The sequence below is a fragment of the Sturnira hondurensis genome, unplaced genomic scaffold, assembly GCF_014824575.4.
Source record: "Sturnira hondurensis isolate 20B ecotype Veracruz unplaced genomic scaffold, ASM1482457v3 Scaffold0018725, whole genome shotgun sequence".
NCBI classification, from domain to species: domain Eukaryota; kingdom Metazoa; phylum Chordata; class Mammalia; order Chiroptera; family Phyllostomidae; genus Sturnira; species Sturnira hondurensis.
Window position 1 is genome coordinate 941,684 of NW_028091356.1, and position 24,746 is coordinate 966,429.

Below are 24,746 nucleotides of genomic sequence, written 5' to 3' on the forward strand. Positions count from 1 at the left end.
TCGCTCACTCCGGGCTCCAGTCTCCTGCAGGTACACATGCAGTCTGCACACAAGCATCAGGTTGTTGAGTCCTCTAGCCTGTGGTTGGGCCTAGCCCTACAACTTCAAGACACACTCACTACAGAAGTAGCAGGGCCCAGGCCCATTTTCACAGAAGTTACAAAGCCAAATGCCCCAACTTGAACTTTCAGGGTCCCCATAGGAAGACAGCTACACATTTCTATGACTGAATCCTACCCCAGCTTAGAGAGCACCAAGACAGTAACCTGTGAAGAAGGTGGATTTGAAGACTCATTATCCCTTACACAGAAGATGACACTGAGGCTCAGAGAAGAAAAAAGACTCACGGGAACTAGCCAAGGGCAGAACTAGAAACGGAATCTAAGTCTCCTGACTGCACAGACACCAGTTAGACAGATGTACTCAGAGTTCTTCACAGTCCCTAGGAAGGCAAGGTCTAGGGCCACAGAGAAGTAGGAAACATGGTGGTCACTGCTCAAGGTCACGTGTGGATCCAAGGTTCCTAGGATCCTACAGCTAAGGTCAGTGGGTACCAGTGGGTACATGGTTCCACCAATTTCTAAAGGAAAAGGGTCTCCCCCTGGCACAAAAGGTCTGAATGCTGTGCATTCCTACCAGATACTGATCCCAAGAAAAGAGCCACTGGCAGTGGGCCCTGGACTAGCCTGTGGGCATGAACGTGCAGGCAGGTTTATGGTGCCCAGGTCTCCATGCAGCTGGAATCACTGGGTACAAAACTCCTCAACTGCCCAAACATCATCTGGCCATACTTATTACTGTTGCCCAATGAAATTTTATGCACAGAGTCCACAGGTGTGATTTCCCCTTCTTTATGAGGGTCGGAATGACATCACTGATGGCCAATAGAAAAGAGCCAATTATGTCCAGGCCATAAAAAGGAATGGGATTTTTTCAACCAAATCAAAACTTCCCTCAGTTTCATGAATGCAAGGGGCCCCCTTTAAGGAAGGGCCCCCCAGTCCTGCCTGTGGACTCTACTAAACTGAGGGATATGATTACTTTCCAAATACTGTGTGGGGTTTAGGGCCAGAACTCTGCCTTTGGCATTTAACATGTGGCTTGCTCTTAGCACATTGGCCCCTTAGAGCCATCAAAACAGAACATCGAACCCTACCCTTACACATCTGACAGGTTCCTCACTACCCCATCTGAAGGGAAGTTAGAAGAGATGGGTTACTCCTTTGTCCCCTTATTGTCCTTTCAAGTAACAAACAACAACAACAAAAAAAAATGGAGAGAGCTCTCTCTGCTCAGAAAAAAAAACAAACAGTATGGAAGGAACAGGGTTATGAGAAACTGCCCCCCAATAAGTGTACAGCACAAAGCAAAAGGAGCCCGCCTTCCCCTCCCACCCCTCATCCAGCCCCACCACCTGCAGCCCAGCACTCGAGCTGGGTCCAGACAGCCCTGATGGCAAACAGGTGTGACTAGCTGGGCGCCGGCCAAGGCAGGGGACTACCTCATTAAGGGAACGCCACCCGCGCTAATGGGTACAGACAGGATGAAGCCATTGTGAGCAGGAACTCAGCTTTGAAGATTAGGTCAAACAGAGATGGGGGCTCTGCTACAACTGCTAGAGTCGAGGAGGTCAGCAGTGTCCATGGAGGTCTCTGACAGACCGACAGACTGACAGACACCAACAGCTAGGACTAGCAGGAAAGCAGGCACCAGTGCTAGGAAAGGTCATGGGCACTATTCTTTCTGTGCTTTTCTCTCTTTCAGTCGTAGGGGCAACCCCAAATCAGGGAGATGCATGCCTCTCTCACTTTTAGCAGGCTCCAGCTTTTAAAGAGGAGGAGGTCAGCCAGATCTGGAGCCATATTTGGCCCCTTTCCGCCTCTCTGAAGAGGCCATGGGACCCAGACCTTGGCGGGATATAGGCAGTCAGTTCTGGTGTCCAAAAGCTCTAGGACATGCACATGCTACTCACCTGCCAGGGCAAACTATTTTGTCCCATTTGACATGCAGAAAAAGGGAAGTGCTCAGAAGCAAAGGAGAAGAGTAGGGAGAAAGGCTCTGTTTCCTTCAAGGTCACAGCCAGACCATCGAGGCCCAGAAGTCCTAGTGTGGGGAAGGAACTGGCCAGTAGATCCAGCCAACCACCCAGATGCAAACCCCTGCCAAGGGGACACACATGAGGGGTGGCTGGGGCTTGTTTCCATGCAGGGTCTCTCTACTTGCTCATTTCAACACAAACATTCCCAGAGAACGCCGTTGCTGGCTGTCCTGCATCTCAGCACTGCCACACCTCCTAGGTTCTCCCCAGGTCCTGAAAATGAGCCTCAGGAAAGGTTCCACTCCCACTGGCTCCCAGTCTGGGAGTCCTACCTTGTCAGAGCCTCCACAGCCAGCAGGATGGGCGTGTGTATCCGGAGCAAGCAGGCTACCCCAGCCCAGGCCACACTGGGGTGGGGACCCAGCTCTTTGTCCCTCCTGTTTCTGTTTCCCACCCAGAGGAGATAAACAGACATGGGTGATAAACGGCCCGCCTTTCATGATCACTTTTCCTCAAGTTGAGGAGAGTAGCTGGTGATGGATGGGCTGGAATTTGGTTATCAGGAAGGGCTGTCAGCCAGAGGTGCCTATCTCCTCCCCCACTATGTAGGGCATCATTACGCTGTGGCATCGAGGTAAAATATGAGCAAGGGGAGGGAAGGGAGAGAGAGGGAAGGCTGGGCTTCCACACGAAGCAAATTGAGCAACAATGAGAGCAGGCACGAGGCTGGGACGTTAGTTATCTGCCCGTGACACCTTTTATCTCGGCACAAATTGGTCCTTCCTCCCCCACTGCAGCCTCTTATACAAACAGAGGCAGGCACAATGTGTCACCACTGCAATAGCGTAGCAATTTAACCCGAATTAGTGAGGGGGTCAAGCCAGGAAATAGGGGTTTCTCATTTCAACAGGTTCCTTAGTCTCTGCTCTGAACCAGCACAGTGTGGGGAGGAGGGTAAAGAGAATGCAGACTCATAATTGAATTCACTCACTTGGCTGCTGCTGATGTATAAAAAATTAATGCTTGAGCCTCCTACTTATCAAAGCCAGTTGGTTTCCATCTCACCTGCAAGATGGCACCATGGCAGAAGATGTGGCCTGGGCCACCCTTGGTAGGCCGAGCATCCCGTGCTTTCAGCCAATGCAGGATCAGCAAGAACAGGGAGAAAAAGGGACGGCCCATAGACAGCAGCCTCATGCCAGCAACCCCTTCTAGAGGTCTACAGGACAGAGTTCAGGGTTGGAGATAATACGGAAAGGAGGTTATAGGAAGTGATCACATTAAAGACAACCTTGGGCCGCTCAAGAATATACTTGAGTCTACAGGCAGAAAGGCATTCTGGTTCCACCCTCCACTAGATGTCCAGGGTGTTTTTTACTAGTAACCCCTCTCTGCCCCTGGACACACACACACGCACACGCACACGCACCCCACGCTGCTGTGCTGAAATTGAGGAAGCTGATGGCAGCACTGACAAGGCTGAAAAGAGCAGGGAGTAGAGGAGCCTGTTCTACTCCCCAGCAACTTCCCCCACCGCAGAGCCTAGGGCCAGAAGGGCCCCCAATGAGGGGCTCAGTCAGGAGAAGAGTGCAGTGCAACCCTCATGCAGCACATGCCCTGCCACACTAAGAGACAACTTGGTCAAGTGACCACGTGTCTTTAGGTAGATTACATCACCCGCATGCCCTACTCTATGAAGGTTAGAGCCAGCCAAGGGAAACACTGTACAAATAAGTGCTCTTGCGGGATTCTGGCTCTAAGAAGGTCTGCTGAGACCAAACCTGCAACGATCCTTGAAGATGCTTCCAGGCCACCTGCACTGAGTAGACAGCGCCTTGGCCAGGTGTTGGATACTGGAGAAACTACTGAGGATGACAGCTGAAGGGGAAGTTCCAGAACCACTCAACAGTTGCAAAAATGAATTCCAAGAAGCTTGGGGGTGAGAGACGTGGATGGAGGAGGCACCTTGGGACTCATTCTCTAAACACAAAGAATCAGCAGGCACATAACAGGGAACAAAAGCCAAGGTCCCAGTATAGACAGAAAATGGGAGAACTTTCTACCCCAATTGCCACCACATATTGGATTGGCCAAAAAGTCCTTATTTTTTCCATAAAATAAAAGACACATTTTTTCATTTTCACTAATAGCTTTATTGATCGGGATATTTTGAGTATGTCAGCTCTCTCCTGCGTGGTTTAACGTTGACTGTTCTCAGTTAATGTCTCGGTTTGATCGCGATCAACTTCACCTGGTCCACCCCCCACGGAGAATCATCCAGCGAGAAGTCTCCAGCACAAAACTTCACAAACCACTTTTTTTAAAATCAGTTTTTAATTGTTATTCTATTACACTTGTACCAATTTTCCCCCCTTTGCCCTCCTCTGCCCATCCAACCCCCCACTCCCACAGTCTACTCCCAAGCTGTTGTCCATGTCCGTGGGTCATTCATACACATTCTTTGTCTAGTCCCTTCCTCTTCTTTCCACCACGATCCCCCTCCCCCTTCCCTTTGGTCACTGTCAGTCTGTTCCATGTTTCCATGCTTGTGGTTCTATTTTGTTCGTTAGCTTATTTTGTTCATTAGTTTATTTTGTTCATTAGATTCCTCTTATAGGTGAGATCATATGGTATTTGTCTTTCACCAAATGGCTTACTTCACTGAGCATGACATTTTACATTTCAATCCATGCTACCATGAAGGGTAGGAGCTCCTTCTTCCTTTCTGCTGTGTGGTATTCCATTGTGTAAATGTACCACAGTTTCTTGATCCATTCATTTACTGATGGGCACTTAGGCTGTTTCCAGCACTTGGCTATTGTAAATAGTGCTGCTATGAACATTGGGGTGCATAGGTTCTTTTGAATCGGTGATTCTGGATTCTTAGGATATATTCCACATTCGATCAGTCACAACACCTTCACCACAGGCTGCACAAATCTTTTTGTGTTTCAGTTGCATTTTTCCCTCTCTTGAAGTAATAAAACATAATATGCTGCAAATGTTGCTTATTTTCTTCCATCTTCAACACTAAAGTGGCTACACAAAAATTCACCAGCTTTTTTTAATGCATGCTGATATGACATCTGTCACAATACAATCTAACAAAATTGTTCTGAATGAAGTTAAAAATAGCTAAATGCTACCAGAGTCGTCTTATGGAAAAAACCAAATGAACATTTTGGCCAACCCAACATTTACAGTTATCACCGAAACCCAGGTCCCTTAAGGGGTAGAGACCAATGGAGCCTGATTCCCACATTCAGGTAGCTTCCAGGCCCACCCAGAAGATAACCACAGCATGAAACATAATGACCACTCTAGAAGAGACTACTGAGTGAGGGCTCTTGTTTCTGGTGATGGAATGACAAAGTTAGGGGGCACTTACAAGACCTTTGCTTGAACATACACACACACACACACACACACACACAGTCCCTCCCTTCTTCTCTGCCTGCCCACAGCCCTGAGAGAATGCACTGCCGACCTCTCAGCCCACTTTGCCCCACACTTGCCCCCATCCTCTGGGACGGCTGCAGGTTACAATTCCAACCACAGGCTTCAGAAAGATGATACACTTGCTGGAGCCTGCAAAGGGTCAGGAGAGAGTACTGTTTGAAATACCAGCGTGACAGCTGGCTCCTTGTCTGTCTCTTTCTCCCCCACCCCCTCCCCAAACTTGTCATGGTACAAGAAGTCTATAAGCAGCCCATCAGCTTTAAATATCAGTGCGCGTGAAGCAGCAGCACGAGAGCGAGGGAGCGGGAAGCAGACAGCGAGCGGCTCTGTCGCCACTGCCTGTCAGGGAACACTAATGAATTTCACCACCAGCAAGCTATGCTTCAGATGGGGGGGTGAGTAGGGAGTGGAGAGTTTTCTAGGGAGAATTCTCGCAGTATTAAAACATCTTTTTCCCTAAGCCCTGTTAATAAATGTCACTGCAGAGGGTCTGCCACTAGGACTTCAAGGCAAGGGAAGGGTTGGGACAAACTCTGCAATCCTCTCTAGCAGGAAGGGCAGAACAAGTGTGAGGCTGGAGGGAGCCAGCTGAGGCTCACAAGTAGGAGGGTGACCACCATCACCCACACTCATTCATAACGGCCTATGATGCGTGGCTGAGAGCAACAGGACAAGAAGGAAAGACATCAGGCAGGGAGAGATTACCAGCTGTACCTTCAGGGCCAGACTTACCACCTACCCTACTTCCCATCCATTTCAGCCAACTCACTTTACAGATGGGCAGGGGACTCCAGACCATCCTTCCAGACCTCGGGAAGGTGGGGTGAGGAAACTCTGGCACCAGTCCCAACAGGAAGCTACTTCCCTAAATATCGGGAGCTAGAGCCCATTATAATCTCCATTTCACATATGAGGGAATGAAGGTTCAGAGTAGTAAATGTGACTTTCCCAAGACCCTACACCCAGGAAGCAGAGAGGCCGGGGCTCGAATCCAGGTCTCTTAATTTTTAATAAAGGCCTTGTTCTTTACCATACAGCTCCTCTGCAGAGGGGCTGATCACCTCACTGTCTCCTGTATGCCCCCCACTGCCCTTCCCCTCCATACCCTCCCACCGGTACACACACACCTCTGGCCTGGCATGGGCCACAGCTGTCGTTGTGACACAGAGCTGGGCTCTGGGCCAGGGCGAACCCAGACTGAGAGAAAGGCCTGGGAGCGAGCCAGGCCATCACCTGGGAGTCTCCACAGCTCCGAGGGCATGGTTGCGAGCATAAGCCTTCCCTCGGGTACCCTCTGCACAGCTCTGATCAGCAGTGTCTGATCTGGCAGCGACCTGCTATGCAGGGGGCAAATGACATTTAATTTCCTCTTGGTTTCCCAGTGGTACAAACGAAAGGCCGTCACCTGCGTCTGGGTCTGGCAGCACAGCTGGAAGTGTTCCCAGACATGCTGCTCTGGAGAGTTCCCAAACAGAAACCAGAACACAAGGGGTGTGGAGGGGTTCCCCATAGACCAGGTAGCCAGTCTTCCCTGAGAAAACCAACCTCAAATCCCCATTGGCAGGCAGTTGCTCACCGCCTCCAAAGGGCACTGTACTTGTATAGAGCGCCTCTAGGCTCCACTGCTTTTTCACCTGCTTGCCAACTATCTCCACCCCCACTGCTCACACATGGAGCCCACATAAACGGCCACATGAAGCACACACTGCCACAAACATCCCATGGAACAACGCAACATGCACCTTCCCAGTGCCGCAAACACCCAGCGAAATCAAATAACTTGCATCTCCCCAGCTCCTCTCCAATGAAACGAGATGAGTGCCTTTCCAGGGTCGCTCCCAGGGCAATTCTTTCAGGGAAAGGGCACGTTGCCCCACCTGTTGTGACTGCAGGAAGTGCTGGAGCTGCCACCAGGACCTGGCCAGAGCTCCTTTTTCCAGATGGAATGGCAGAGGCCTCAGCAGGCAGCAGGCAGCCCGCAGTGGAGAGGGGGAGGAGAGGGAGCAGGTGACGGGAGGTTTCCAGGGCACTTTGGTCAGTGCCTCCGCTGATGAGCTACTCATTGTTTTGGCCAGGAAAACAGGAGCTCCTTTGCAGTTTGAACCGTTTCCAAGATACCTCACTCATCCCCTACTAGTCTCTACCTGGCCTCTGGCCATCTTGACCCTTTGCCTGGGCTGCCTTTGTATGGCCTACAATGCCCTCTGGAGGCTCCACGGAGAGGTACCCTACAAGCATTCAGGATCTGGGATGCAATCTGACCTCTGCTCCAATTCCCTTTAAACCCCTGGCTGATCTCTGCCCTGATCCCAGCTCCCTGAATCCTTCAAGACGTGTGAGCAGAGTCACACTTCTGGGTGGGCATTAAACAGGTTAGTGGGTTTTAAACTGCGCTCCATGAAGCCCTAGGGTTCTAGGGGGATATCAGGCTACTCTGTGGGCTGGGGGGGAGAAGGAGGAATAGGCTGGGCCTCGTCCCAGCTTCAGATAGAACAGCTCGGCTTTTGTATATTTTGTAGCATTGGGCTTTCTTTAATGTTTTGTTTTTTTAAAAAGTTTACTAAAAAAAAATACTGTCCATTCGGCCTATCTGCTATGCTCCTCTGGGTTCTCATAGTACTTGTTTTGTATCTTCTTCATAGATTTCTCATGTTCTACCTCACTTAGCCTGTGATTAGCTATGCACACGCTGCTCTTTCTGTCCCGATCGCCTGGCGGTCCCTACAGTTCCCAGCACAGTGCTCACTGAGCCCAGAGCAGCTCTCAGCAGGGGCTGGCGTTAGGCCCCTGCTGAAACACCAGTGCTCCCAGGACAGGCAGCGCCCCGCACCTCCAACGGCATTTCCAACAGCACTCCTCAGAAGGAGACAGCTGTGCCGTAGGGTAACTGACATTCACCAGAGGGCCCTAGAGAAGATGTGGGGCACACGCACTCTCAAATCGGCACTTGGTGCTTACCTGCTACCGTCATCAGCAATCTAAATCAGCATTCAGGGACCAAAGAGAGTTTTGCAGGTGGCCAATTTGGGGGCAAAATGTAGCATATTTCAATAGGAAATAGCACTCGTAAGAAGTTTTAAACCTTGAATGTGGGACCATGGGAACACAGGATGATGTGCCTCTGCTGCGTCCTCAAGGGTCTGTCCCCCCCACAGAGGAGTCACTAGGATTAGAAATGGGTGAAGCCCTTGGCCCCGTTAACCAAGCCCACTGCTTGGACCTCCTTCTCTGGCGAGCTTTGAGGAGGGAGCAAGAAGAAGGCAGGGTTCTGTGCTCCTCCTAGCTAAAGCCACTTGTTAATAGTCCCTAGATTCTCTTATCCCTGGGGAAAGGAAGGTAGCCATGAGCCCTTCACCCACCCCCCATACGCACATGCCTCCCAGCAGGGCCAGGGAGGACAGCCATTAGTGTGTGCCTCTGCAGACAATGGGGAGGAGAAGTCTCCAGAGCAAAGGACAACTGCAGCAATTAGAATGCAGGGAGGTTCAGAAGCTATTTAACTGGGTGACCCCTGAGGTCGCTGCATCTGACTCCCATCCCTGTATAAATATTGTATGAGAGAGGAGGGGGACGAGCGAGGGAGCCATGGGAGTGTGGCTCCTCCCTCCACTCCCTTCCCCACCCCACGCGGCCGCCTCCAGCCACACATGCCAGGAACATTATTTACAGCCCTGACAGTCAGAGCAATCACTCTGCTAACCAAGAGGGAATGGACAAAGTCGACTTACCAAAAATTGACTATGGCAACTGAAGAAGAAACCAGAGCCAGTGGGGGAAGGGAGCTGAACCAACACTGGGAAGCAAGGCTTCTCCCACATTCTAGGTCCAGAGAGAAAATACTCTCTGTCACCTCAAAACCACTGGCAGATAAATCTGGTCCCAAATGGCAGAAAGAAAATCAGAAATGGGTGTGCTTCTGCCTTTCAGAAGCTCTGTAATGGAAAAAAAACCCTGAATCTCGTCACCACCAGGGGTTCCTTAGCAAAGATGGGAGTCCTAGCTACCTTCCCAGAGGAAGTGGGAGTAGCCACAGGCCACTTATCCGGCTGGTCCCTTAGTTGACACAGTGAGAAGGAGCAGGAAAGTCAGACATAGCAGAAGACGATCCGGGAGGGGGAGGAAAAGCGGAGTGTGTGAGTGCAGGCTGCGCCTCAGCCCCCACACTGCCGCTCCTCCAGTCCTGCTCTAATGCACCCTGACATGCCTCTGAAGACAGAGAGCTGTTTGCAGTCAGCACCGTGATTTGTTAGTAATTATTTCCATGGTGTCACATTGCTGTCACTCTGTTAACAAAGAGACAGGCTGCCTCAGGCTCCCTGCAAGAAAGAATCGCAGAGAAAAAGGCCTGTCAGGCTCCCGGGATTCTCTGGGCTGGCTGGCTTTCTTCCCCAAACCAACATCCTTGCAGGCTTCGGAAAAAACAGTTTTACAGAACTAACAAGTTTGAGTCATGTCACCCTTTAGCCAGGGACACCGAGAACTGATCCCACCCACTCATAGCCACCATTCCCAAAGCCCTGCAGAGCTGAGCCCTGGAGTCCACAGGTCACTGAACCATGGGCGGCCATGCAAACCACGGCCTTGGAGTTCCCTGGCCTTCACTTTCCAAGAACCCTGCTCTCCAACCCTTTTTCCACTCTGGGGGTGTTCACAGCCTCTCGTGTGCTCTTAGGACCCGACAAAAGAAACCCATTTCAGACCACACTGAAGCAGCTGCCCCACTGACACAGAGAGTGGTTGGGGAGACTGGGATGGCGGGGCACCGTCCTTCCTTGAATCTGCCAACCGCAGTTCAGGACCAAAGCCACTCAGGTGCCAGTGCCCCGATAGCCTCCAGGTGCCTGTGCACCTGTGAGGAGATCCGTACTGAGCTGCCCTGTTGTTCCCAGTGTCTGGACTGGTGTGGCATCTGCACTAAAAGAACTAGTGCTTTGCTTTAGCACAAAGTAATGTCTCCATTATCCTGGCTGGGAATTAGAGGACAGATTGGCAAGCGCTGACAAAACAGAGGTCACTCACCTTACAGGCATGGAAAGTTGGAGATTAATTCTCTCCCCTCACAGAGGGAATCAGACTCCCAGCTAGTGGAAGGGAAGCACCAACACAGGAAAACCCTTTCAATGCCAAGCAGCAGCAGCAGCAGCAGCAGCAGCAGCAGAAAAGAGACCAAAGCCCACAAGCCCTAGAGAGGCCTTGTCAAGGTGGCGAGGGCCAACGCCAGCTAGCTCCTGCAGAATCCCACAGGACAGAGAAACCTGAACAAGACTCTTCTGGCACTGGGGTCCAAAGGGCAGAGGGGAGTGCTAGCTTCGTGCACTGGAATGGAAGCTCCGTAAAGGGAGAATGTTTTGGAAATCTGAACTATTTGTTCACTGCTACATCCTCAATACAACAGTGTAAGGCATATAATGGGTATTCAATAAAAATCTGCTGAAAGAATAAATAAATGGGTCGGTATGGCTCAAAGGCCACTACCACAGGTCTGGGGTCAGCCCAGCCTCTTCCTATCACAGCAATTCAGAGAAGAGGGAGGACAGTGTGGATTTCAGAAGAGACAAGAAAGAACACATGCCCAAAGGGCTGGAGTTAAGTTTTAAAAGGTGAGGGGGATTGGGACAAGCTGACAGACCTAGGGAGACCCTCACATCAGACTGAACATCCACACACTCATTCCACAAACATGTATTCAAGGGCTGAACAAGGTAGGTAGTCCAACAAAAGGAGAATAAATGAATATAGTAACACAATGGAAGACTACACAGCAATAAAAAGGCTGAACTGATACACAAAACAACATGGATGAATCTCCTGTATGTTATGTTGAGCTAAGAAAGTCAGACACAAAAGAATATATCTTGTATGATTCCATTTATATGAATATCAAGAACAAGAAAAACTAAGCAAGAGCAGCAGAGTCAGAACAGTGGTTACGCGGCAGGCAGAGGGCATTACCGCCCGGGAAGGGGCACGGGGAACTTTCTGGGTGGATGGAAAAGCTTCTGCACCTTGATCTGGGGGGTGATTACACAGGTGTGTATGTGTATAAAAATAGAGCGAGCTACACACTTCATATTTGCATACTGTTGTACCCTACTATAATTATTTCATACCTTAATTTCTAGAAAGATTTAAAAAATACTTGGGTCTCAAAAGTCACACAAAGAGTTTAAAGAAAAAACACAAAAATATCTCACCCAAAGGAAAAAAAATTCTAAGAGCAACAGTGCTCCTTCTCCTTGTGTTCAGGGCACAAGCCCTTCAGTCCTCGCCCTCTATCTGCCAGGGGACAAAGGACCCAAGGGAGTGGCCAGGGCCTCGAAAGACCCAAAACTGTTCAAATCACAGAAGAATGAAGCCCAAGTCCTAGGTGTCACGGCCTGGTGGGCGGACCCACACAGGCTCCATTCCATACCAGGCAAGCTCTAGGGAAGCAGAGATGGGTCAGATGGTCAAGCCATGACCCCAACTGTTTCCAAGGCTCTCTGAAGCAGCCTGTCCGTCAAATCCTGCCACAGAGCATAGAACCAGCCTCTCAAAGACTGCTCTGAAGAGCCACAGACAGAAGGCCAATCTGTCTTCTTGACAAGCTGGGCAGAGAACGGCTGAGCTGCCCCGACTCTGGGCTACAGCAACGGCCTCAGTGTCTACAGCCTCTCCTGCCAGCAAGAAGGAGGCACTAAGACCCTCGCAGATGGTCAAGGGGAACTCCATGTGTTAAGTCCAGGGACCAGGACCCAGGCAGCAACACTTGCCTTAGGATCAGTTACGCAGTAAAGAGCTGTCCAGCCAGCAACTCGACAGCAGACCAAAGCCTGAGCCCCAACTGCTGAAACATCTCAAAACCTGATTATTTCCTACACAGATACCTGTATCTTTTATTGGGATTTTAACTGAGCAAAACTTCCATTCCCAAGGTTCCTATAATCACTCAAGTTCTTTAAAACCTCTGGCACCTTCCCAGGGGGAAAGATGAGGCTGCCACTGGGGTTCCGCCCCTCAGCCTCGAAGTGCCCAGAAGTAGAACACCAGATGTTCTGTCTGCCAGGGAGACAGCAGGCATCTCCCCCATGACTCTCTAGGCCCAAAGTCCTTCCACAGCAGGCCAACTTCCACAGGCTCAGGCTCTGAGGAACAGTGGGAAGAGAGCACAGGTAGGGAACTAGGAGCCTGCTCAGCCTCCACAGAAACCTGCTCTTGCCCTAGGGCCGTGGCAAATGGACAGTTCCCCAAGCCCACGATCAGGAGCCCCTTTATGCCAGTTCTAGGCCCCTCAACACAGAGGGGCCTGTCCTGCATTTGTGAGGATGCCAGCCTCGGAGGCATGTGAGCTCTCGGGTAGAGGCGGGCGTCCCTCACTCTTCCAAGCCCACAAACTCTCGGCTGTCAGGCTAACGAGGCTACCCCACCACCACTCCATCTGAGTGTGTGGCAGGCTGTACTGCACGACTGGCTTCAGGTGGCTCTTCTTTAATTAATGGCATCCCAGGCTCTGCAGGGAGCTTCACCCCACAATGAATGGCCCTCTCTCATTAGAGGCAGGCCTGCCATGATGTATTCAGGGTGAGGGCCAGGATTCATTTCCCTGTCTGTGGGTTGGGGATGGGAGGGAGGAGGGAGGCAGCAGGGACAGATTTATATCGAGTGACTTGGATTAGCTGCAGCTGAAACATGACCCCATCAACTCAAGCTGCCTTCTTGGGGCTAACCCGATGCACCTTTGCTGACGAGAGGACTCTAGGGAGGCTGAAAGGAGGGCAGAAGGTCTGGTTCTTGTTCTCTCTGGGCTTTGGCTGCAGCTCGAAGGCCCAGAATTCCTATACAACCTGCAGAACCCCTCCCCCCCACCCCACACACACACACTTGGCATGCACTGGGAGGCTGGCCTGACTGAGCCTCTGCATGGCCAGGAGGCTGACCCGTTGACCTCAGAGCTATAGGACTAAGGCTTTGACCATGGCTGTCACCTGGCTGTCCTGCCTTCTCCCTAGAAAACACCCTCACTCCCTACCTCGGAGAAGGAGTCCACGATGTGGTAAGGCTCCCACATCTGCTGTCTGGACAGGACCCAAGTATGTCCTGACACAATGCATCTCAGACCCCAAGCCACCCAGCACTAGGGAAAGGCGGGTATCGGTCAGACACAGATCATACTGCCAGCCATCATCCCACTATGGTGACCTGTTAGGCTGAACCCCACCTCTGGGACGGAAAGGTTCTGGGCAGCACTGCTCTTCTCCCCATCTCCCCCTGGTGCCACCTCACAAGGATCACGAGACTAAGCAAGGGAACTGGGTGGGGTCTTGTAGGCAAAAAGGAAAACCTGGGCCTTCAGTTGCCCATGTGTCCACTCTACTTCTCACAGTCTTAGAAGGAAGGCCAGCTGCACTCTACTAGCCCCACAGGTGGCTCTAGGCCTAGGTAGGTTCAGGCTGGCAGCAAAGAGCACACAGCCCTACAAACTCCCCCTGCATATCCCACTAAACTTGACATTCAGTTTTCCTTGTGCTTGGGAGAAAAATTCTACCTCAGAGCCTGCCCTCTATCCATCTTCAGCCCTCTTAGAATCCCCAATTCACTAAGAGAGCTGGCGGGTGGGCCTCACCTGCCCCTGCCAGCCAATCAGAAGGTTGCTTTGCAGGCATGCTGTGTCCCTAGGAGGGCCAGGGCAGAATGCCTATCACATGTGCACACACCCACTCCATGTCATCCACGCTTCTCCCGGGCCCTCATGGGGGAGTATTCATACACCCTTCCTTCCCTACTCAGAAAGAGATGTAGCTCAGTTCCGCTTTGCTAAGCCCTATTTGGCAATGTGTCTAAACACATGCAAACTTAATTAGTTCAGGAGGAGAGCCCAAGCGCTTGCAGTGACAGATAAAAGTATTGGGAAAGGAGACAAGTCAGGACTGCCAGGGAGTGCTTCCCCTAGCAGGCTGCCGATCAAAGGTGACACAGCTTACTGCTGAGACCCTCTGGCACACCCATGGGCAAGGGGCAAGGTTCTCAAGGGCTCAGTAACGTGGTAAGATGCGCTGCATGCTTAGATGCCCCACAGGCTTTCAAATACACTGAGGGACAGAGGTGCCCAAAGCAATACTGGCAATGGTTTCCTTAAAATAGATCTGAGGATTCATTCATTTGTAGCTCTGCAAGGAAGCTCTCAGACAGCCCTAAATCACCCCCAACCACACCTCCTGGACAACTACGCCCTCACATCAAAATGAACGTAATAGTCTAGACCTCCAGTGACATCAGGTACCAGCAGCCAAGATAAGAATGGAGAGGGTGTTAAGCAGAGTGTGACATAATCTGCTGCAATTAGAAAAACAGAATAAAAGAAGTAAGATTGGAGTCGAAAAAGACTAGTTAAAAGACTTCTGTAATAACCCACAAAGACTATTGTGACCCTTAACTAGGGCAGTGGAAATAGAGATGGAAAGAAGGCAATGACTCTGAGAAAGCCCGGGAGGAAGACTCAACAGGATTTGGCAAGTAATTGGTATGTCTAGAGGACAGAATCAAGGATGATCCTCCGGCTTCCTTCTCAGCCACTGAGAAGACGGTGCCAGTTGTTATCTGAGGGAGTGCTGGCGGTCTGGGGTTGAGGGAAAGACAACCCTTGAGCATTAAGGGGCCTGTGGACATCTAGGTGTGGGCAGAGAACAGGGAGTTGATATGAAGGCTCAGAGTTCAGATGGCGGATGGAGCAGTGTCTTTTCTCCAGTGGGATCTCGGCTGTCACGTCGGTTTCCATTTCCCAGTTGCAGAAAAAGATTAGAAAACATCAGCTCACAGAGGATAGTTGAAGCTATGGCAAAAGATGAGGGTGAGTGTGCAGAATAAAAAGAAGACAGCTAGGATGGAGACCAAAGAAATGCCAATATTTAACAAACACAAAATTTAACAAAAAAAGAAAGAATCATCTCTAAGACGCTGTGAAGGGAAAGCTAGAGGAAAAGGAGACAGAGAAAAGTAAAGATAAACAGCATTTCAAGAAGGATATGTGGTCAACTCTGTTGAATGATGCCAAGAAGTCCCAGCCTTTCCTCTATATCCTACCCACCACCCCCCCACACACACAGGATAGTCACCACCCCACAGTTGTGTCCCAGAGTGTGGTAACATCTCTATGGGACTTCACTCTAGGTGACTAGAACTCAATAATCTTGGCCACTTGGCTGCAGTCCTCAGGACACCCTCAGCAGTCCCCACTGAGTGCATGTTCCCCAGATAAAATTGGGTGATCTAAGCAAGCATCTTTTGACCTCCAGACTCCCTAAAACCAAAACTGTTCCAGGTCCCCATCTGCACAGCACCAACAGAAGGGTGCAGTATGCACACTTCATGAGGAAGGCAGCCCAGCATTTACATATTCAATCTCCAGTGGAAGGAAACCACCATTCAGAGCTGAGGCTGAGCTAGGAGAGGGTCCTCACAACAGACCCTGAGCAGGCCTAGACCCTGCCTCATCAGAGCAGTCTGACTGTCCTCACTCTCTCCAGGGGTCCTCTTCCCCGACTGCACTGAGGGCCAGGCCTTCCCTCACGTCAGTTCTTCCCTACCCCGCTCCACATCCACTCCTACCTCGATCTTTCTGTCTTCCTGACCCAGCCCTCTTCTCAGACCCACAGGCCACTGGAAAATACCCTGATCTAGCTCCACAGCCACCCTGTGCCGTTCGGTTGGTGAACCCAGATCTTCAAGCCACAGACTAAAACCCGAGTTTCTCAAGGGTGGCTGGCGCCTGTGCAAAGCTGTCGCTCCTCCCTCTGCGCCAGCCCTACCCTTTTGCTGTGCCAGAAATGGAACCCCTCACAGAGACACCCCTGGGGGAGGGGGGAGGAAACTGGTAAGAGAACACTAAACTCCATGAGGAGCTTCAAGAAATACCAGGTAAGTCAAAGCAAAGGCAGGTCAGGTAGGCAAGGCAAACTGACCAAGAGCCAATTCCAGAACAAGTGTTGTAGCTTAAACATGTCCAGAAAGAAAATTAAATCCTCACTCACTAAATGAAAATCCATCTAAGCAGGATCTGTGACTGAGGCACCAAAGCCCACATAAACCTGGAGTAGCAACGCATCCAGTTTTGACAAAAGATGGACACAAAACAATTTTTTCAGGATGGGAGCAGATTTATTTGCTTCAGCAGAATTCCTGCTGCCACTTCAGTTCCCACTTCCCAGCGCTTCACTAATCAGGCCCTTTCCCACGAAAGTGATGGGAAGCTGGTTGGGGGAGGGGGAGGAGAGCCACGAGGAGCCACGGCTCCAGGAATCTAGAAGAGGCTAGGAAAATACTTGCTGAATTCCTTAGACTTAGCTAAATCTGAAAGTGGATGTCGACATACAAAGGAAGGCACACACTAACAAGTTGTGGGTGTCAGTGTGACACCACCCTTGTCAGGCTCGTCACCAGCCTTTACCGGGCGCAGGAGAAGGTGAGGGCTCTGACAAGGGCCTCTCGACGCGCGGCTCCCGGAACGCCACTAAGCTGTGCGCTGTCACGCAGCACCACTTAGGTTTCCTCTCTGGCTGTTTTTATTTTGTTACACATTTAATTAAGAGCCTTCCCAGCAGTTATGCAGAGTCCTGCTTCTGAAAGGCAGCCATGGAGCTCCCCTTCCCCCAGTCCCTGCCACCTGACGTCTGCTTCCTCCTGCATGCTCTGTCGGAGCCTCGCTTGCTTTCCCAATCCAAACCCAAACCGACACCCAGAGCCTGCCCAGTCCCTGGGTTATTTCTGGAACCTCTTTGGCGCTGGAATTCAATTCTGTATAGCTGTGTGTCTTTACCAATTTGAGCCTCAGTTTTTAATTCTGTTTTGCCTTTTTCTGCTATAAAACAGATACCACCTCCTACTGGAGAAAACAGGAGGACCGAATGACATATGGGATGTGCTCATTTAAAATCTGGTTTCCTTTCATACATGCTTGAATTCAACAACCCAATCCCTCCTTTTGATTCCACATTGATTCCATCATTTCTTGTGAAGATATAAAACGGCCTCCTGAGTCACCAAAATCTGCCAGGGTCCACCACGCCGACAGCTGAATTGGCGCTCCAGGCCAGAATGGGCTGGGCTCCAAGGTAAGGACCCCGTCCTCCAAGGAGGACCAGCCCCAGCGCCCCCAACCTCATGCCCAGGGAAATTTTCATGTGCACATACAGGACGGGGCAACAGTAGGTCTATAGCTGTTTGTATAAAAAATAAGACAATCATTAGTTAATAATAATACAAGGATAAACTCTGTGTTTCATGAACTCACAACTATAAGCCTGCTTTTCCCCTACCCTGTGTGTGTGCATACATGCCAGTCACAAAAGATTCACAGTTAACACAGAAAGATCCTGAAATGGGAGTGTTTGTGATGTGAGCACACTAAAGACAGAAAACCACTCGGACAGCGGGAGTCCTGGGAGGCTCTCTGGAGAAGCCAGGCCTCTGGGCTGGACCACAGGAGCCTGCGGGTGCTGGCCTGTACGCTGCCCCAGCCTGAGCAGCTTCTCCTATTCGACAGAGCTCCACCTAAGTCCTTCCTCTGTCTCCAGTGCTCAGAGCTGCCCAGGATACCATAAACAATAACAGCCTTCCTCCTCCTCACTGCCTCCATGGGACCCTCCTCCAATTCGTATCAACCCAGCCTATGTCATCTCCCTGACAAAGGAGTGTCATCCGAGAGCACAGAAATCCTCTGGAGCTCTGGGAACTGCATGTGCAGACCTGGAGGTGTGCAGTAAGTGTGTGCACAGGACCTAAGGGATATGGGAGGTGAGGTGTGTAGGTGTTTATGTGACCTGGGCTTGTTCCTCCTCCTGTCTTACCTAGAGAGTTGGTGTCCAGTTGTAGGCCTGACACCCGTCCGGCAGGGAGCATAACTATGCTTCAATGCCCAGCATCCAAAAGGCATAAAAAAGACCTTGATGAGAAGATAATGCCTGACTGGGTAGGCGATATCACACCAGAACCGCTACTCCCAACTCCCCACCGACACCCCATCCCATGCTCAAAAGTGCAGGTGTGCATGCGCGTACACACACACACACCGACTGCTTGCTGCCGCCTTCAGTCACAAAGAACACAGGGTTATCGATTCTATCAATACTCAGCAAACAATGCCCCCACCACCTCCACCCCACTTTAGTTCCCTGGGGGCTGTCTGAAGCCAGGTATCCATAAGATAGACAGGAGGCAAAAGTGTCTGCCTAGCAGAGTTTTGTCTTCCAGGATCAGGAGACAAAGGAGAGAAAGCACTGGGAACAAAGCAAAAGAGAGGAAGCCAGTGACTTAGGCAACTTCCTGGAAGCAGCTCTCTCTCATCCCACCACTGGGCACTCAGTTGTGTCATCAGGGCCTTGTATCCCAGATAAGAGGGCAGCACAATACAATGGTTAAGAGAAAGGACCCTGGAGCCAGGTTGCCTGGGTTTGAATCCTGGCTCTGTATGTTCTTGGGCAAGTTACTTAACCTCTTTGTACCCTAATCTTCTCATCTATAAAAGCAAAAATAATAAGAGTACCTAAGGTTATAAAATGCACTTAGACTAATAAACACTATACATCTGGTTCAACAGTAAAGACCTCTTTTAACTCTTTCCTTCCAGGGCACTGACATGCAGCCCAGCACTGAATGGCTCTCCTAAGCAGTGAGACCTGGCAACGGCAAGAAGGCCCTGACAACGGCAGTCCCAGCAGCTCGATCCCTCCCTGCCCCACAGGCAGAAAGCAGGGCTCCCAGCCCTCTCCTTATCTTGGCAGCCCCCAAAATCCAGGGACTCCCTGACCTAGCTGCCCTGTAGGTTTAGGCTTTTAAGTCTTTGAAAAGCAAGAACTGGTCCACAGATTCCAAGCCCTACTGGCGAAGTAGCCCTTCTCATACTCACATGACTTTTAAGTCCCAGTCTCCACAGGTGACAAAAATTGACTTGACGTTTGGATCTAAGAGGCCTTCCTTCGCCATCCACTCATCGACCCTCTGAAAAGTACACAACGAGAACAGATGAGATTTCCCTTTTTTTTCCCCTGAGTCTGTGAAGAGCCACAACAGTGAAACGCAGATAAGCTGCTTGTAATCAGAGCAGGAGAAAACTGTAATCTCATCCAGCCATGACTCTGCTCTGGGCTCTTGCCTTTGGCTCAGAACTATGAAGGCACTTGCAGGACAAGCCCTACAAGAAGAGCCCATGAGCCCAAGTGTTGCAGGGGAGGCCCCTCCACGCCCTGCTCCTGGCAGCCCACCCCAGACAGGATAGGAGAGATCCCAGTAAATCAGCCCAAGCAGCTCTGGTCCTCAAAGGTACAGCCTAGCATAGACACAGGTTATGCTGGGCTAGAGACCAGGCTGGTACCAAGCAGGGACTCCAACCCACAGGTCCATTCATTCCCTTATTCATTTTACCCTCCCACCAAATGTTTATTAACCAAACTTATGAATCTGGTTATTCCCCAAATGAAAGTAAAATTAATTTCCACCATGAGTCTGGCAGAAGAAGCCCTTCGCTGGGCAGGAGCAAAGCTCATAATTAGCCCCAGACTTTATATTTCTCCTCTCTTGGTTGAGGATTAAAATTTAACGGATTCTTTTGAAGGCTGAGCTCAAATCCTAGGTAGGGAGAGAAACTGCTCCTAAACACACTGTAAGTCTATTTCTCCCTTTGTTCCTTTGATAGGTTTTATTATTTGCACTCACACTGCAAGTGCAAATACTAAAATCAGTATATAATGACAGAATTATCATAAAAAATTCATGACGCATGGCCTGCTTTCCAGACGATCCCAGGCATGGGGTAGGAGGGCAGCAGATCACGCCCCGGCCCCACTCACACAGGGGGGCTGTTTTTAAAGGCTGTACGACACGGTAGTTAGAAACGCAGGACTGAAAGTCAGACACGTCTGGGTTTGGACCTTGGCTCTTCAGTATCCTGGTTGTGTCACTGATGGGAAGTCATTTAAAAGTCATTTAACTCCTCTAACTTCAGCTTCCTTCATCTATAAAATGAGGTAGGATGACTAACTTTACAGGTTGTTTTGAGAATTAAATGTAAATGTAATACAGTACTTAAGTTCCTACCACAAAACAGGCTGAGAGGGGATCTCATAATACAATAATAATAGATGCAGCAATAAAGAAGTAACCGGAATGCTATAGGACCAGGAGGAGGAAGTGGCTAGCTCCGCTATTTTCAGGGAAAGGAGTCAGAAAGGCTTCACAAACAGGGTAATTGAATTAGGGGCTTGGTGGTTTGCTTGACAGGGCAGGACACAGGAAAGGAGATCACAGGCAGAGGCACAGGCCCAACCACTCTGTACCTGACAAGCAGTGATGTGTTTAATGTCTGCCATCCTCACAGACTATAAGCACCGTGAAGGCAGGGACTCTTATCTGTCTTATTCCCTGTGTTGCTCTCTAACCCAGCACAGGGCCTTCTCAGTAGTTATTCTTGGACCGACTGAAATATACAGGTAAGGCATAATGTGACTACACTCCACTGTGTATAGAAAAGAGGAACAGGAATTGAAGCTGGACACTATGTTAGGCCAGACTGTGAAGGGCCTTGCATGCCCAGCAGGTAATGGAGAGTCCATGGAAATCTTGAGGTGAGATTACTTCTGGCAGGTATAGGTTGGCTCCCTGCACATCTCAGACATCCTGGAAGTCTGGCCTGTGTTGATGCAGTCCTTGAGTAGGGCCAAGGATCCTATCTAGTTCCATGGCTACAGCAGTCTGATCTCCCAGAACATCAGAGACATCAGAGCTATGCCCCAGGGCCAGATTATGTAGACCCTCCTCATAATCAGTATACCAGAGAATCCTCCTTAGACCAAGGATCCCTCCACAGCTAAATTCTAGGCCCTCCAGTGTGGAATGGTTTGTGTCCCCATTCCACTTTGGCCCAACCCTTTGCATAGACAGACAGAAACACACGCATACACACAGCCTTTCCCCTAAGTCACATAACGAAAATAAGGCAGGCCCTGGCTGGTGTGGCTCAGTCGGTTGGGCATAGTGGGGTTGGGAGACATCTCTGAGCTCATCTTGTCTTCTCCCAGTTTATTGCAGGCACCTAACCCTGCCCCTTCCCAGAGCCTGACTGGGCACGGAGCCTGGGCTCACACACTCATCCTGCAAAGCAAAAGTTCAATTCTGGTCAGGGCACAAGCCTGGGTTATGGGTTTGGTCCCCGGCAGGGACAGAAAGCAACTGAGCAATGTTTCTCTGTCATATCAATGTTTCTCTCCCTCTCTTTCTCTTTCCCATCCCCCCTCTATAAAAGTAAATAAATAAAACCTTTAGAAAAGAATCTTTTTTTCTTAGAAAAGAAAAAAAGGTAGACTTTACACAAAAAGAGGTAAGGCAAACCCAGAGCTCCCTAAATCACCCACTGGCTCCCCACTGCCCCAACTCCTGTACAGTAGTCCTGGAAAAGACAGCAGGATAGGACAGAAAACTACTGTTTTCTGTTGGGAAGCAATGCCCAGCATGACTAGGCTTTCACCATGAGAAGCACTTAATATTCACTGGGGTCCTTGGAAGCTTAGGGCCCAGGCCATTCACTCATGCAGCAGATATTTAGTGAGCACTTTCTACTACGAGCCTGTAAGGGAGGTGACACCACATTAGGAATCAGGCCTGTCCTTTTCCTTCCCTCTCTGCTTGAATGGATAAAGGGTTGGAGGAACCACTAAGATAACCTCAATCTTCCAAGTCAGCCCCAACCCTCCCAATCCTTCCCACTCACCACTGCTGAAGGTCTAGAGGAGCCCAGCCTGAGCCTACTTAGAACAAATGAGTCAGGTGGATAGGTGGATGGGTGGATTATGGATGGATAAATAGATGAGTAGATAGGGGTCAGGGATGAATCTGTGGATGGCTATGTGAATGGATGGATGAATAGGTTTCCAAGAGCCTAGAAAGTCTATCCATTGACCCTGTTTTGGGATGTGGGAATGACCACCATTCACTCCTGTATCTTGTCTCTCCCTGCTGGTTCTAATGGCTTCAGGCTGGGCAAGGGAGGTGGGAGAGGATGGTCAGGCCAAATGAGCTAAATGAACGAGGAAAAAAAAATTTTTTTTAAAAGAACAAATGAGTCAGGCACACACCTAGCAAGCCACCTGATCAGGATCGTAGTTAGTACAAAAAGTTAGCTCTTTAGCTCTATAATCAACTAATAAGACAAAGCAGAGCCTGGTTGGGTCTCCTTATCTTGCAAGACTGCCTACGAAAGGTTGATGCCAGAAATCTTCCCACTTCCCCACAAAGTATGCTGGCGTAGCAGAAAGAGCTTGCTGGCCGACACTCAGAATCTTCTGAGCACTCCTTTCCTGAGCTGGCCTGGGCTCAGCAGGAGGATGGCTCCCGAAGACCACATCTCCCCCTCAACTGGGCACCACTGAGGGAAAAACCTCATAACCCCGCCAGTCCAAGTTTTGTATTAGTGTGGAAGGAGCATCTTCCCCCCAGGAGCCCAGAGACATCCTAGCGACAAGCTGCCTCCCTCAGGAGCCAGGCCCTATCTGGGGATGCCGGCTGTGACATAGGGACAGGTCCCTTCTTTCTCCTTGAGTGGCCCTTTGAGGAGTAGCAGCCAATGCTGAGGAGGCCTCTCAGTTGTAAGTGTGAATCTTCTGTCAAAGAAGAGGGTCAGTGGGGTTGAGAGACATCTCTGAGCTCATCTTGTCTTCTCCCAGTTTATTGCAGGCACCTAACCCTGCCCCTTCCCAGAGCCTGACTGGGCACGGAGCCTGGGCTCACACACTCATAAAGCACCTAAGGAGATCCATAGGCTTTTTCTCTTCTTCCCGCCCCCTAGAGAGGAGTGGTCCCGGGCGCTCCCTGAAAGCCCCTGGCAAAGGGGGCTGGGAGACGAGCTGAGCCAGGGCTCTGCCCTTCCCTGTTCCCTTAGGCTGAGCACCAGAAGCTGCATCTTAACCTTTTCCAGCTCCCCGAGGAGAACATCCTAGAAGTGTGGTCTCTGCCAAGGGTTCTAAAGCCTTTAATTTGATTTCCCTCACACAGGCAATTGTTGTAATTATTCCGATTAGGACTCATTACCCAGTACAGCCTCTGCACCCGACAGGCACAATGCGTCCAGCGGCAAGCTGCAGTGGGGCAGGCGGGCCCCGCCGCACCTCCTGGAGGAGCTGACAGCAAACAAGAGCCATCAATAGGGAGCTCTGGGTGAGTTAATGAAGTGCTCACATGCCACAAGAAGCCAACACTGAAGCTAAACAAAAACACCTCCAGTCCCAGGGGCCAGTCCCACAGTGCCACAGCTCCACTCCCCGACTTCCCCACCTGCCCGGCACAGGAGGCCCAGAACCGGCCAGCATAGGACCAGGACGGGTGGGGGCCGTCCGCCAGCCTCCTGGCAGCACTCGGACATCTTGTCAGTAACCCTGACAGGAACAGCTGGAGATGACAGATCAATGGTTCAATACTCTCAACAGCATGTCACTGATGTGACAGCAAATGTTATTCTAATCAAGCCATAATCATAGTCAAATTACACAGCCACATTCTCAGGAGGGGAGGGAGAGGAAGGCAGCAGGAAGGGGTCAGAGGTTAGGAATTAAAGGTCACTCAACCTACCTCCAGCACTTGCTGCAGGCTTGGCTGACCATCCACCATGGCTTGGATAATCCCGGTGAGCTGAAAGGAAAGATAAAGAGCCAATGGAAGGAAAACTCAAAGTTGGGCTGAAGTCTTTCTTTTCTGTTTCTCTCCTTCTACTGTAAAGGGCTCTGGCCGGCACTGCTTTAGGTTGAGAGCCTGACAGGAGCCTTGGGAATAAAGTCCCAGGACATCTCTAAACGTCCTAACAACACGCCACCCTGCAACAGGGACACGCAGCTACGTGCAGGTCAGGGTACCCCTCATACCTGTTTCAGTTTTCATTTACAAAAGTAAAAACAAAAACAAGATTTTACATGTCTTTTGTGTTCAACAGGCTCCATAACACCCCAGAAATTAAAATCTCAAGGAAATTCACCTCCAAGTTTCACAGAGGCTCCCGTTGGACTTACAGAAAAGCCACACAGGACAGGCATGCTTTTTGGCTGCCAGTCCACCCCTTCTAGGGGCCTGAGTGCCCAGCAGCGCCCCATCTAACTCCAGGGAAGGGCCAGGGGAGTCCCACAGGCATCCACCCTTCACCCTGCATACCTGGGCCCCCACTACCAACTAGCCAATTGGGAAACAGCACCTTTAACTGACAGGGAAACTCAGGCAAAAAATGTCTAGTGTACAAACC

At 50.4% G+C, this 24,746-nt stretch overlaps 1 protein-coding gene across 10 annotated transcripts in view; it reads right to left on the reverse strand.

The window, feature by feature from the left end:
* The window catches only part of ERI3 (ERI1 exoribonuclease family member 3), a 123,078-nt gene that overhangs the window by 61,897 nt on the left and 36,435 nt on the right, over positions 1–24,746 (reverse strand). For 4 of the 10 annotated variants that reach the window (XM_037069686.1, XM_037069685.1, XM_037069689.1 and 1 more), the window contains 2 exons: positions 24,086–24,145; positions 19,377–19,468 (listed from right to left, as the gene is read on the reverse strand). In XM_037069686.1, the coding sequence (XP_036925581.1) occupies positions 19,377–19,468; positions 24,086–24,145 (152 nt within the window). Of the gene's footprint in view, positions 1–5,175; positions 5,627–19,376; positions 19,469–24,085; positions 24,146–24,746 lie in introns of those variants that run through there. The other 6 variants (XM_037069684.1, XM_037069683.1, XM_037069691.1 and 3 more) reach the window with 4 other exon arrangements.